At 41.5% G+C, this 15,664-nt stretch overlaps 1 protein-coding gene across 1 annotated transcript in view; it reads left to right on the top strand.

Moving 5' to 3' along the window:
- NUFIP1 (nuclear FMR1 interacting protein 1) overlaps positions 1-15,350 on the top strand; it is a 33,959-nt gene extending 18,609 nt beyond the window's left edge. The window contains exons 7-10 of the mRNA XM_014608389.3: positions 2,139-2,407; positions 6,847-6,981; positions 9,238-9,479; positions 14,492-15,350. Of these exons, the coding sequence (XP_014463875.1) occupies positions 2,139-2,407; positions 6,847-6,981; positions 9,238-9,479; positions 14,492-14,827 (982 nt within the window). The 3' untranslated portion in view covers positions 14,828-15,350. The remainder of the gene's footprint in view (positions 1-2,138; positions 2,408-6,846; positions 6,982-9,237; positions 9,480-14,491) is intronic.
- Positions 15,351-15,664: the final 314 nt, after the last annotated feature.

Genomic DNA, 15,664 nt, shown 5'->3' with positions numbered 1-15,664 from the left:
TAAGTGCTTTGCAAATGTTAATTTTTAACATCCCTGTGTATTAGATTAGAGAATACAAGAAACGCATCGCTTAGTACTTAAATGCAGCCATCTGTAGGTGGACTGCAGTACCTGGTTGGTACCATACTAAGTGCAACCATTTTGGGCAAGAAGTAGAGAATGCATCTTTCAGTAGATCCATCAGAGGGGAAGGCAGAATGGAGGTTCCACATTGAAATTGGACAACAGGTTTCTGATCTTGAGAATTGTCACAGGTCTTTAGTGTCTATAGATCAAAAACAGCAACTGCCCCATCCCAATGTTCTTTAACCTCCTGGTGTCGCATAATCCTCATGTACAAAGTACTGAACAAATGCACGGAAAACCTGTGCTTTACGGAGGTTACAGTTTAAAGACAATGTGGAAGAAGGTAATATTCCCATTTTATGGATGGGGAGCAGATGCACAGATGGATTAAGCGACTTGCCTGAAGTGTCATGGGACATCTCTATCAGTACTCTCAGTTCTGTTCTAATTCCCCTGAAACTATTCAGAGATTTTTTAATTTTTTTTTTTCCCTTTTGGTTCCTGGCTTGGGATTGCACAACTGCCTGAGTATTACGAAGGGTCCTCTCATTCACTGTATGTGCATTGATAAAAGGGAACTGAGCAAAATGGGCTGTCTGGTCCACTCTGGCATGGAAGTTCTTGCATTCCTCTAAGGCAGTGGTGCTTAACCTTTTCTCCCCACCCCACCCCACCCCACCCCATGGGTCAGATGGGTGGTACTGGTCTGTGCATGGGCTGGGTCTGGCTTGTGGTTCTGATCCAGCACCCCAGATGGGTGTGCCAGGGCCTCAGCTGACAGTGCAGACAGGGGTGGGGGGCATCTCGGCCCCAGCTCCGCCCTACAAGGGTGGCCTGGCCATGCAGGGGGCAAGAGGGCATGGCCTAGCCTTAACCCACTCCAGAGCTTGGGGTTTGGGCATTTGGCAGCAGTGGTGTGTAGCAATATTACTTGGTACCCCTCCCCCATTGCTAAATTTCCCAATTGGTGGTGAGCCCTATGAGCTAGATAGCAAGATGCTGCAGGCCACATTTTGCCAAATGGTCTGAGGATGAGCACCCCTGTTCTAAGGGTTTGGAGGTGCTGACGGTAGTTAATCTTTTGTCAATAGCCAAAGTAACTGTCACTTGGAAGAAATGCTGTTCGTAGGCACAACTTACCATTTTTATACCTAATTTCTCACTGTAACCATATTCAGATATGTGCAAAACATTTCACCATGTTCTCAAGCTTATATTTTTTTTAGAGACCAGTTTTAGCTTTTGCTGGGATCTTCTGAGATTCCTCTTACAATATGGACTAATTCTTGTGATTCATAGAATTGGCTGTCCCCATAGTTTGCTCTCATTGAAAGCACAACTTCACGGTTCCCTGATAGAACTTGAAACCTTCTGCTGTAAAGGAAGAGAACTTCCGTCTTCTCACCAATAGCCTATCTTTTATTTTCTACTTCCCCTTCTGTAAAACGCACACACTTTTTGAAAGGAGATGAGTCCTCAGTGGATTAAGCTGACATAGCACTTGGGCTGGTCTGATCTGTTTAAGAAATTGGGATTTTGCACAGCACTGTAACAATATATTCTAGAACTAACTAAAGGGGTGACTTCAGTTGAGGAAATGTGGTAGTAGCAGATCTTTTCCTTTCTATTCTATTCTGCCTTTTGAGAATGGCCTTACTAAATGAAGAGAATATTGACTTTATGATGTGGGATGAAAAATTGTTTCAGCCTTGGTGGCCATGAAACGTGCCTTCATGCCTTGTTTTCATGTTGGTAGCCTGTTGAACTTTTTTCTCCTTCCATCATGTCTTAGTTCATTGGGCTAGTCGCCAAGTAAAACTCCTAAACCACAAATAAAATGCTTTGAGGTTGATAGATATTGTAGTAAATTTATATTTGACTCCCACAATGCTGAAGTTTGGGGAAACTAATTGCTGTGGCACATGAGAGGGGAAATACACAGATATTGTTGAAGGACAAGTGTTCCTCTAATCTCTCGTTTCCTTTAGAACACAGTTCTTTGTTTGCTTTGATTTGTTTCCTTTCCTTCTCCTGTACTGTTTGTATGAGATCTTTACAATTCTTTCTGTCAGCAAAATGAAGGGTATGTGGAAAGCGCCTCAAGAAGAAGAATCTTCAGGGCAGCAGGAAAAACAGAAGAGAAAGCAGAAGCGTCAATTCTGGAAAAAGTTTAAGAAAAGTGGTGAAGGTGCTAATGCATCACCACAGAAGGCACAAAGTGTAGCCAGTGGACCAGAAGACCATGCATTTCAGAAGGAACCTAAAAAACAGCCTGTTTCAGAGGCCCAGGCTTGTGCAAAGGATGTGGATCCACTTAGCATTCTGGCTAATAGTGATGCTGGTAAGAAAAATAGTGAAAGAAAATTGAGATCTTATTTTAAACATCACAGCTAGGGAAATTACTCTTGCTTTTCACCTGGGGAAGTGTGGCAATATGTGGCCCACAGCCTGGATCCAGCCTGTGATGAGACTTGGATCCAGCTCGCAGCAGGTTGGGGAATCAGCAGTATGGTCCAGCCAGAGCAGTAGAGGAGGCATCCCCAGGATCCTACTTCCTGCCCTCTTCCATCTGTTCTTCCACAGGATCTGCTGATCATCACAGGAGGTGGAGGGGATAGAGAGACAGTTAGGGTTGGGGCTGGGTCTCAAGCAGCAGCCCTTGCTGGCAAAAGGTTTCCAACTGCTGATCTAGGTAACAGCTTCTTAGAAGACCTGGAGGTTGGATCAGAGCTTGCTTGCTGGGTTCTGAGAGAGCTTGCACTTATTAGGAAGACCCATGTTCACAGAAACAGTTGTAATACTTTCCTCTTGATTTGGCAGAGGGCAGCAGGGACAGCCTCCTTGCCACTCCATGGCAAGTCTTTTCTTTGTCACTTTGCTACATTGTTGAGGCTTTTCCTGCCCTGTGGTCATGCCAGTTTAAGCATCAATGGGTCATAAATTTGTGGCTGTCTGCTTGTTTGTATGTCCTTGTACTTTAAACCCTCATTAGGACTTCCTTTTGGATGGAAATTCCTGTTCAGATGCATCCTGGCTAGGAATATGAGCTTTCTCAGGGAGAAAATGCAATATGAGCATTATGGATGGTGAACCGTGCAGACTGAGTCCATGTATTAGAAGTCCTGTGCTCAGGAAATCTCCAGCTGAGCAGAATTAACCTGTTAGCGAGGAAATAATAGATCAAGGTCTTTGGAGGTTCTGCTGACCTGTACCTACTGATAAGAAAAGCTGAAACTTCTGGCCTGGTTGACATTTGAGGTTGAAGAAAAAAAGAAATGCAGTGGGTAATGAAGAGAAGGACTTTTAGAAAAGTAAGGAGTGTAATTTGGAAAGAAATCAACAGATAAGATTCTAGGCAGAGGAAGCACCCTCAGTAATGCCAGTAGTGTCACAGGTTTCAAGTGCAGGCTAGGCTGACTATGCAGTAAACATACAGGGAATGGTCTCTCTTTCACAAGTACCTTTTATTTTCCCAGTCTTTTTATCTGTATTGCTATAAATATTAAGTGCACACTTTGATTTTAAGAATTTCCTGAAAATCCAAAGATGGCAGTCAAAGAGCAGAGGAAGGGGTTGGAGTGGAGGAGGCAAGATGTCAAATGTGAACTTTACTGGTGTACATAATGATAAAGCTTGTAAGCATTAAGCATATAAGCAAATAATGAACAATTAGCTGATGAGTAAAAATATATTTCCCCAAACTAAAAAAGAACAGTCAAATTCTGTCCATTTTACACACAAGTGTTTAAACATTTAATAAATAGTCTTATGCTACCTGTAATTTCAAAGATTAGGAAATAACTGTTTATTCAGATCTCGGAACAAAAAAAGCAAACCTTAATAAGTGCTGTTTGGCCCAAAGATGCAATTTGCTGCTAATATTAGATGTTTCAGCAGAAGATACTTCTGGAAATGACTGTAACATTGAAAATAAGTCTGTAACAGACATTTAACATGTGCAGTGCCGGTCTTTGATTTCTTTTTTTTTCCTTTAACTTAAAGCCAGCCTCTTTTCTTTTTTTCCTGCCTTGAGTGCTGTGGCAATAAGCAGTGACACTTCTTGCCTGCGTTTCTGTTTAGAAGAGCAGTGCAGTGAGTGGAATGCAACAAGAGGAATTAAGAAATTGAATCTGAGTTGTTTAAATTTAGATACTGCAACTCCTGCCTGGTAGTCAGGGTTTTGGAAACCCTGCCAAGTAGAAGTTTTTGCGCAGTGTTACATGTTGCATGATAAATATTGCATAGTAGCTTAAAGGAATCGTGTCAAATTAAACGCAACCTAAAACCAACTGTTACAAAAATTATTTTTGATAAATCCAAATAGGAATAGAAATGCTTGCACAATGGAACTTGTTCTTGAAAACCATGAAATAGTCTTTACCATGTTTTGAATCCCAAACTGCAGGACTGAGAGCCTAAAAGTTTAAGGATGAATCCAATATAAGGAAAAGTGACAGAACTTGATCTTAAAAAATGTTTTGTGTAGAAAGGGAGTAGTATAACTTTTGAACTATATGGCTATTTATTCTGTCTGCACTGATATAGCACTCTTGGTATGGCATATAAATAGGTTTTTTGACAATACAAGAAGCTTGAGCTCTGTCTCTTAAAATAATAAACCTATGGGGAAAAATGTTTTCTGAGAGTTTGGTATATTCCACTAATCCCATTTGATAGGCTGTCAAACTGCTCAAATGTGGTTTTGGTTTCCTTTAGTTTTTGTATCCCACTGCAGGATAGAAATCCCAATAATTCAAGAGAATGAATGTTTTGTCAGTTACTACTTGTCAGGATAGTAATGCTATACATTGAAAAAAATCAGCTAATTGTTTGAATATATTTTTCCATTCTTAGGTGGCAGGGTCATATTTAATTTGATCTATTTGAAAATATTTTTCAAGCAGTTTGTGCTTGCTGTTGAAGTTCCTATAAAGAAAGCCAAACCACTGAATAGGTAGAATTCACTAAGCACCTGGATCTAGAGTTTCCTGGACTGCCAAGCCTGCTTTTGTCAGCAGTAGCTCTTTTGCAGACAGAATATATTTTTCACCGCAGTTTAATAAAGTAGTTCATTTGAAGTGGAGAAACTAGCAGGTGGGTGAAGAAGCAGGAAAATTTGTTTTCTTCTTCCAATCTGTGAATAAAAACAAGGTGAAAAGATGAGGTCTATTGTACTAATATCTAGGTGCCAGAAAGTCTGTTTCACTAACTAAACATAATAATTTCTTTTATCTTAATAGGTGGTTTTAAATAGAAAATGTACATCTTACGAACTTTTTATATGTATTTAGTCCTGGAATTGCGTGGCTGTGATGGTCCAGGAAATATGTGAGAGGAAAGGATTTCTGTGGATCTTTTATTGATACAGTTGTTTCAATAAGATGTCACCCAACAAAATCCTTGTCTCCTGCAGTTAATTTCAAGTATTTTGTATTAAATTTTTCAAAAGCTGTTTTTTAGATGCTTTTTAACTGAATTTCAGTTTTCGTCCCAGTTTAGCTTGAGACGAGCAAAATTTCATCTAGAAATGTTGTTGAGCATTTTTAACATTGGTAAAATTAACAAATCTTAATATTAGTTTAAAAAAAAAAAGTGCTAAACTTGGTATAAAGGTTAATGTAGTTGTGAGTCAACATGTTTTTATAGTTGCCCACCAGTGAGAAGCTGCCTTTTTCTTCTGGGTGATAAAATTAAAAAAAACAAAAAACGGAAGATTAAATTCCCCCCCATCCCCCTTAAAATAATTAAGTTCCCGACACTTGAGTTTTACTTAACCAAATGACATCAGGTCCTGTCAGGCTAACAATAACTCCAAGTACAGTTTAAAGTGCACTTCTAGAAGTAAGTAATTCTTATGGCTGAAGGCAGTGAAAGAGGTCTCCTACAGTTCCTGTAATTGGGGAAAAATATCTTGCTCTTCTTTAATTAATAGCTCAACCTGCAATCAGGCTTCCATTCAGTCTTGGCAGAAACCATTTTGATGGTGTTCCTAATCGGGTTCTCTTAATGTTTCCCAAAAATTTGTATCTAGACTCGTTATAAAAGAACATGTCATACCTCTCCTCCTAGCTGACACTTTTGAGACTCCTCTAAATTCAGTGATCTGTTGTTACGTATGGGTCCTCCATATTAAATAAGATTATCAGTGGTTTTGCATATTTACTTCTGGGTGTTCTGAGTAGTTTTTGCTCCATTTCACAGATGTTGATCCTTTTGTCTCACATTTCATCTGCCTGGCATGTGTTGCACTGTTTTTAACAGCAAGATGTTGCTTTTTAAAGCATTATATATAGCTAATATGCTTTGATTCTGAATATTCTTGAAAAATAATTCTACTCCCCTAAAGATTTTTCTATCTTGGAAATTCTCATTTTAAATGTGAATTCTCCTCTAGAAAACAATTCCAGTCTGAACATATCTTTCACTGGACTAAATCAAGTAAGACTAAAACATTTCTTCCCTGTCTGCTACCTGCAATTAATAACATAACATGTAATTAAATTGACTTTATGAAGACAGAGCCAAAAGCCCAAGCTTTTGTTCAGGGAAGTCAAGCTGTTTTTCCTTTTTAGTCTCTTTGTCAGGACTGTAAACCAGTGTTTAAACAACTCTGCCTCTGAATGTTTATGGAAAGTATGTAGGCATGTATTTTATCAAACCAGGATGCTGAGCAGCCTGCCTGACACTTGTAGCAGGTATTTGTTATTCAAGAGCAGGGTGAGTGATAAAGATGGCTGTTTATAGAAAGGATCACTGACAGATCTCGGTACTTCCTTGCAGAATCTGACAAGGATGAAGCAGCCACGGAGGATGGAAAGGTGGGACTAACTGTAATTCCAAAGCAGGTAACCTCGGCCCTGAGCTCACTTGTGGCTAACTATGGCAGTGCAACGGATAGTGATAGTGAGCCAGAAGGTGAGTTGGTGCTTAATGAGCCTTTTTTTCCTCTTTCCTCTTATGAATAGCAAACACATTCAGAGTGGTACCAGAAAAAATTGCTTTGTCCAAACACAGCAAAGTGAATCTCAGAAGGGAAGCAGCATGTAATGTTGCCACCTGTCTACTTCCCAACCTACTCTGTCCCTTTTTCTCCTCACTTGCTTGAGTCTTCACTTATAAATATGTACATTTGCAGCTTTGAGATTTAGTGAAAGCATTAACAATTTACTGGTCTTAGTTCCAGTCTGCTTGGGTATATAAGCCAAGGTGCTTTTCTGGCATCTTTGGCAGCTGCTGCTGTAATTCAGAGCAGCCTTTGATTAGTCGTTTTGGCTGGTTACGGTAATAAAGGGATAAGCACATCAGAGAGAGTGTGTTCTACCTAGGCCATTGGAGAGGATAATTCAATTTCTTGTCCTAGCAGATTCCCTGTGTGACTTTTTAGGCAAGACACTGCTACTCAGTTACTCTGTGATCTATTTTGAGAGAAAGTTTGTTGCTGTCATGGGAAGAAGCCCGTACACTTCCACTGCACTGAGTGCGACGGTCAGCACTGAAAAAGGAGTTTGTCATGGGTGGAAGAATAAGTGAAATCTTCCACTCTTGATTCTGCTATTCTACTTGACTATATATATGTGAGACTCGGGGAGGCTAGAGGGGAGTAGGGCAGGGAGAGGCACCCCAGTGGTAGCTTCCCAGAGGAGAGAACACATTATACAAAAGAAGCACCTAGAGTACATTGTTTGCCCACTTAGGGTTCACTGACTGAGAGCATCAAAGGTGCTGTACTGGATCAGACTCGTGGTCCATCTAGTTTTTAGTCTGTCTACTAATAACTACTATATGACACTCAAGTTTCTAAGTGTGGTATGTTTGTTTGGCGGTGGGAGAGGGGGTTGCCCCCTGATATCTGTCTTTTCCTGCTATCTCAATCTGAACATAGAGATTAAATTTGTCTTTGGGATCAGTCTGTTCATGACCTGTTTAATTTATATAGTTTTCAGAGGCATATAGGTGAGAACCTAGCTTTCTACCTTGCCATAAAATTACATTGAATGAGGGCAGTAACTGGTTTCACTAATCTCCAAGGTTTTAACACTTTCTAGACAAGGCACCTACTAGATATTCTTGGGGACAATGTAACTTTGCCTTTGCAGTACTTCAAGATGCAATACTGTATTTTCTTGCATACAGGACACACCTCTTCCCTGCTAAAAAAAAAAAAAAATAGCTGCAGGAAATTAAAATGTACATTATATGTGATGGAGACAGTAAGACCAGGTTGTGCGGCTTACCAGAAACAAAGTAAAATCTGCTTATATCCACAGGGAGGAGAACAAGAGCAGGCTGAATAGCTGTTGCTATTCACATTCCGTGAAGAAAAGTCTTTTCACTTCATTCTGCCTTTGAAAAAAAAAAGTGTATATTTATATTCTGGGGCATATTGTGTACAAGAAAATATTTGTTTGTGTATGTTTTAGCTTGAGGTAGTGATCCTTCTACAAGACCCACTATGATACTGAGTGGCTGCTAATCGGTTTGTTTGTTTGTTTTTAAATTAGATTAGCACAACCGCATAATTGTATTAAAATGCATGCCTGGAAAGAACAATAAACACACTTTAGGGTACAAGCTGGGACTTATCTACATAAATGTTTCAGTGACTTCCCTCCAAGTCACTGTCCATTAGCTTGTCCAAAAGGAATAAAAATCAGAAAGTGTTCTTTCAGTCAGTGCTGGAGAACAAGTAAATTGTTTGCCATTCTTTAAAGTAGGTAGAGATGTGGTTGCTCCCAGTTTTACAAAGAGGGAGCTAAAGCACAGAGATGAAGTAGTTTGCCCAAGGTCACACACAATTTGACATGACGAGGAATTGAATTCTGGCCTCCTGTGTCTTAAATAGCACCTCAGTCCCTGGGCCATTCATCCTCCTTGCTGGTATGTATTGCTGCAAAAAGAACAAAGATCCATTCCAGAATTTTGCTCTTGGAGTCTTTCTGGTATTGGCCGAAGCACTTAATTTCTGCATTTGCTACTGCACCTTCTGTAAATAGGTGTTATGATACCATGCTTTTTAAAAACTGTCTTGAGCTCCTTTTAAATCGCAGCATGTTAGTATTAGGATGGTAGCTGGTAATCTATCAAAAATGGGATATATGAGTATCAACTGAGGCATTTTGAGATTTTTTTTTTTTTTTTTTTGAGAGCTTACCATTTGTTCTATTTCCTTAGAAATTCCTGTCAAGATTGTAACTAAAGCTCTTGAGGAAAACCAGATCATGCTGAGAAATGCTCCTCAGGCTTCAAATATACCTCACAGTCTGAATAATGTGAACCACGAAGAACATACAAAGTGTACGAGTGCAACATTAAGAAGCTCAAATACAAACACAGGGGCTTACAGAGGTTCTAATAAACGGGGAAAGAAGTCTCTCCCAGTACCATCCAAACGTCGTCCAACATTTCTGGAAATGGTAATATGCTTTCCTAAACCACTGCATGACACACAAGTTTTTTATTTTAACAGTATAATTGAGGTTTTGCTTGTTGTAACTTAGAGCTTTTTATTAGCAACAGTTCTTTCTTCAGATAGATGCTGCATAAACATTCAGTTTAGCAGAAAGGTTAAGCATAAAAATGTAAATAGATTGCTTCATGGTATGCTTCAGATAATAGTTTGGTTTGATGAACAAAAGGTGAAAACTTAGCAACGAAGCTCGTCTGTGGGGAAAACCATTGTTCCTGTTGTAAATAAGATGTTTGTTTTTGTGTTTGCCATTATGCTTACCCTTTTCTTGCTGTTTGGTTTTGGGTGATGGAGTGAGCACCTCTGTTCTGGCTGAAGCAGAGTGGAACATTTTATAGCACATCAACCCATATTTCTGATCAGCCAGAAGAGAGGTTCTTGGGTAACAACTTTTATGTATAGGCTTCCTTCCACATATGAAACTTAGTAAGTCTGACTGGCCTGAACGTTGCCTCGTACCATGAAGAATTTGTTGGAACCCAAGAAAGGGCTTGCCGCCGTGCCATAATGCTGTTGAGGAGACAAGGGTATTCGGAGGCTATTGGGACTAACTAAACTAGCTTAAACAAAAATCTATCTTCATCCTGTGCAGTTGCTCTATTGATTACCTTCTGGTATAAAATCAGCAGTGATTTTTTTTTCTTGTTTTTGTTTGTTTGTTTGGTTTGTTTTATAATTTTTTTTCAATTCATAGAGGTTTTTATAGCTCAAGGGGACCAACAGATCCTCTTAGTCTGACCTTCGGTATATAACAGGCCACTACATTTTACCAAGTCTCCTCCTCCCTCTGTGCCCCCTCCCCTCTCCTCCCCCCCCAATTAGGGTCCTGAGAATCATGATTTTGTGAACTGTGGAAACCACAAAATTTGCCCCATGCTGCCACTTGTAAGGGTCGTGAGCATACGCAATGGAAGGCTGGGGCTAATGGGGCTTAGCCTCCTCAAATACGGGGCAGCACAGAGGTCTGTAGGGCAGGCTGGGCATGGGCTCCAGGCAGCTGCAAGGGGTTGGGATGCGCACAAACAGGCACGGAACCTGCAGGCAGCCGGGATCGCAGCCACACAGTGTGCAGAGCACTGCCCACCACAGGTAAATTGGAAGGGGCATTGGGGTGGGGGGTGCAGACCTCCACAGGGGGAGGAAGTGGGACGGGTTAATAGGACCCTGGGGTGGGTGGTGGGACTCTTGGAGCCTTTTGGAGCCTGGGTGGCTTGTCCAGGGGTGTGGGGGGGCTCCCGCTATTGTGCGCACCTCAGAAGAGGCTCAGGGGGGCAAGTGCCCCTAGGATCTGTGCACAAGGCAGAGGTGGGCTGTCCACTGCTTGCTGGGTTCTGTGTCCTGAGCGTGGCAGGCACATGGCATTGTGTTGCTTCCGAAGCAGTGGCAGCAGCACGCAGAGCTCAGCATGCGGCGGCATCCACTAGGGCTGTGCGAAATTTTAACGGGTGTTTCGTTTTGAAGTTGTTTCGAGTTTGAAACAGCAAAATCGAAATGAAATCAGGGCACTCGAAACATTCCAAAACTTGCGAAAGGTTTCGAAGCCAGGCTTGCTTGCAGCTAAACAAACTAAGGAGAGGGAGGGAGAAGAGTGGGGAAGGACTGATTTGATACTGACATGTAGCTCCCAATTCAATTCCCCCAGCACTCTGACCATTTTCCCAGCTCTTCCCAGGGGGCGCAGGCCCCGGATCTGCACGCGGGGTTTCAGCAGGCTGCTGCTGCAGGCTCTGGCCAGCATCAGCCACTTGGCACAGCCCGCACCGAGCTCTGGGAAGATCGTAGTGCTGCCGCTGGCCCCAGCCTGCAGTGGCAGCCTGCTGAAACCCAGCATGCAGATCTGGGGGCCCATGCCCCCTGGGAAAAGCTTGGGAAATTGAGCTGGAGACTGGGGAATCAAATGTTCCCCCAGTTCCTGGTTTGATCCCCCAGCTCTTCCTGGGGGGCATGGGGTCCCCTGATGATGTGGGATGACGGTAGGCTGCCACTGCCAGCTGAGGTTGGTGGTGGCTCTGGGCTATTTTCCCATCTGGCAGCGGCAGCCAGCTGAAACACCACATGCAGACCTGGGGATTGCACCCCATGGGAAGAGCTGTGGGAATGATCAGAGAGCTGGGGAATCTAACCAGGAGCTCTGGCTGGCTGCTGGAACCGCCCCAGCTCCAGGGCAGTATGTGGTGTCCTGCTGAGCCACACTGGACCTGCACCATGTGGCAGCTATCGCACGGGTGCTAGGCGGTGGGGTAGGGGGACAATCCCCACTGTGCAGGGGGGCTCTGCCACAAGAGCCCAAAGGCCCCGGTTGCTGCTGCCAGAACCAGTGAGTGCAGGGTTTCTTTTAAAGCTCTGCACTCGCCGGCTGCAGAGCATGTGGATGATGCAGTCACCAGCTGTGGAACATGCAGATGACAGCATGCTGCTGCTGCTGCTGCCATCTGGGGCCAGCTCCAGCACACAAGTCTACCTGGTGCAGCCCACCTGCTGCAGCTGGGTGACTGACTGAATTGTATGCCAGAGGTGCAGAGGAGAGCCTGAGGCATTTCAGGCGTTTCACCAATGCCTGAAACGCCAGCAGAGATGGGCAGTGGAGACTCCCACCCTGCCCCAATGTGATCATAACCCCAGGCTACAGAAGAAGGTTCCTTGCAGACACACATGCACACAAACACATGCATGGGTGTGCACACCCAAGTCCATTTTTCAGACGAGAAAAACTGAAGGAGTAGCAAACTACAAAACAGTTGGCAATCAAAGCTGCAAGGACTGTAATAAGAAAACTTGGACATTACTGTGAAGTCCTACACATGGAGGGAAGCAATGAACAGGAGAAAGTATGGGGAGAAAGATAGTATGGTGGGTGGGGATCTTAGCTGCCTGGAGTAGTTGTAAAACACACATTTCTATCTTTCTTTTCTATCTTTCTTTTAACCTTAATATATTGTATTAAGACTACTCTTTTCCTTGTACCAGGAAAGGTGAGGAAATAGAGTGGGTGGTCAAATGAGAGATTTTCAGAACTGAATTCCACTGTTAGAAGTAGCCTCAACTGTGAACAGCCTGGTGAAACAGAGAATGGCAGAAGCATGCCTGTTGAAGGAAGATATAATGTGGCTTTTTTTCTTTTTTCTTACAAAACAGATTTTTGTAGTTGCTGTGCAGAGCATTTTGTTGGCATTCATTAAATAATCAGTTTGGATACTATCAAGTTATGTTTATCTTAGCCACATTCATAGCACTGTATGCTTAGAGATGCATAGTGTTGACTGCGAATAGCAAAAACCCATACAGCCCATTTCTACCAGTATCCTTCACTGCATAAAGTAGGCAAAGGTGTTATGAATATAGTTACTGGTATAGGCTATATATAATGTGACAGATGGGCTGTTAAGAAGCTTTATTTGTTGTTGGCTAAGGATGATCATGCATTCCACTTCATCTTTGTTGCCACTTGTAAATTCTTTAGTTATTCTGGGTCTTGCAAAAATAATTAATGATATAGCCCTACACCTTGCTCTAATGCACATGTTTGTGTGCACGCATGCGAGACAGGAGAGCATAAACTACAGTAAGCTTTAGTGTCTCAACTACTGCTTTAATATTGGCAAATGTGGAAGGTGTTCATTTTATAGACTAACTGCCTACAGCACAGTTTTTAATAACCATTCTGAATAGCAAACAAAAACTTATTTAAAATGGCTGAATAGACTTCTTTTTTGGAAATACATTTTATGATAAAGTATGCTTCCATCAAACTCTACAGGGCAAGCTGAATACACACTTTTTATGACCGTTCTCTTGTAAAGGACCAAGGTAGTCACAGGTTTAATTTGTTTACATTATACTCCTTGCTTTCTTAAAGTTTAGATTACTCCTAACATTCACAGTCTGACAGTCTTCAAAATGTGATTTTTGAAATACTGAGCTAACAGTGTATAAGTATTGGCAGGAGTTTACAGTAAATAATGAATGCATTCAGCAGTTTACTGAATAAGCTTTGAGAAATCTTAATCTAGAGGACTACATCCCAAAACAGACACTAATATTTAGGCTTAATCAATTCTTAACATGGTATCTATCTACTTGAGCTATTTTGTAAATATGTATCCCAGATGAACAGATTTATATCATAGATATGTGATGCTATGTTGGGTAATCTGTGTGGTCTGACAGAAGTAACTTCTATGGTCTGAAAAGTCCAAATAAGTGTTGATTCTTGGTATCGCAATATGCTGCTCAAGAGCTGAAATAAGTTTATTGCAGGTATTAATTATAAATAAAAATAACATCTAGATATTCCAGTCAGCATCTGGGTATGTTGTGAAGAGAGCCTTACATACACAAAGGCATGGTTCTTACAATGAAGAATTTGCAATATGTGAATTTATACATGAACAATTCATGGTCTTTGGGGTATATTTGTTGACTTTTCTGCCAGCTGTATAAACTAGGAATGATAACAATAAAAAAGATGCTGTCCATTTTCCCAGGTTGGTTGGTTGACCTGCTCTAGTATAGTGATGGGGTTAAATATTTTCTGAATTGATGATCTCACCCTCTAAATGGATATACATAACTTTTAGGCATTCCATGTGCTTTTTTCCCCAACAAAAGTCAATACTTCAATATTTAAATAGATTGGGGCATTCAACCTCCTCACAGCCTTGCTCCACCTGTGAAGTATTCTTATTTTACATATGGAACTGGCTTTGCTGTAATCCTAACATAAGTCAGTGGTAGAGCTAAGATTTGAATTGGGGGCTTGGTGGCTCTAAGTTTCATATTTGTGTTAGTAGGACAGACTTTCCTGTCTCTGTTTTCAGGTCTTGTTTCAGAGCAAACCTATTTTAAATAACTGTCTGCCTGTGTCTCCTCCTTCCCCCCCCCCCCCGATCTGATTATATTTGCATGTGTTGCTAACAAATAATAATGGAAATATGCATCACTTTCTCTCTTTCTTTCCAGTTATTGGCCCAGGACATACGCCATGAAAGGAATGTGATTTTGCAGTGCGTACGATACATCATCCGAAATGACATGTTTGGACTTCAGCTGAAGGCAGAGCCAGTAGCTAAAGCAGAGGCCGGACAGGCTTCTAGAGATGCAGTAGAATTTTTGACAGACAGACTTGATGGGTACAATGATTCTTGTAGCTCTGACCTTCAATTAGCAGGAGGAGAACAGAATGCATTATTTATAGCTCAGAGTGAGAAAGCAGTCTTAGCTCAGACATCAAAAATGATTCAGTCTGTGGATGAGGAGATATGGGAAACCCCAGCAGTGCAGTGTGAAGAAAACTGATGTTTGCTACATTGTGTCTGTTCGGGTTGAGAGACCCCAGACTTCCATTTTTTTGTTTTGGTTTTGTTTTTTTTTATACACATGACAGATATATATTTTTTGAAAGACGTTAGGATAGCAAAATAACCAATCGTATTTTGGATCTCAAGAACCTTTAAAATAATCTAAGACATTTGCCAGAAGTGACCATTCCCATTAGAAAACTGTCTCCATTTTTGGGTGATTCTGACTTGAGTTGAAAAGCAGCAGTGGCATAACAGAATTTTAATCTTCAACAGCAATATTTCCTTGCCTCTTTTTCAACTGAGGACTGCTTCAATGCACACCAGGCCAGTGTTTAGTCAGCATCCGGTCAAAATTCTGCTGTTGTAAAACGGGGTTCTCTAACTTTTTAGCAAGCAGTTACGGCTGGAGGGTGCGCAATGTTGTGGAATACAAATTGAATACAGCTCACAGGTTTTACTGGTTCGAAGTATTAAACTGAAGAAATAAAATAATTTGGTTTGGCACTATGAAAACATCATTCACGTTAGAGTTCTGTCTTTTGCTTAGTAAATCAATCAATTGAGCAAAGAAATGGAAACATGGTGAAACTGGTGGCTCTGGGTGGTGGGGTGGAGAGTGGTGGGAAGTACAGAGTTGATTGAAATCTTTCTTAAAAGTGACCAGTCAAAACTCTCTGGCTTCTTATCAATGATTTAATGGTGGGGCTGTGACATCAGACTTTTAGTTCCACCTCGGGCCTCAACTGCAGTAGTTGGTTGTTTCATGACTGAGCTAGCTCCTGAAATGGGTTTTTATTGCATGAAGGAATGAGTGCTATATTTCACTTAATAT

Source organism: Alligator mississippiensis, chromosome 1 (genome assembly GCF_030867095.1).
Source record: "Alligator mississippiensis isolate rAllMis1 chromosome 1, rAllMis1, whole genome shotgun sequence".
NCBI lineage: Eukaryota > Metazoa > Chordata > Crocodylia > Alligatoridae > Alligator > Alligator mississippiensis.
This window is presented reverse-complemented; position numbering and strand designations above follow the sequence as displayed.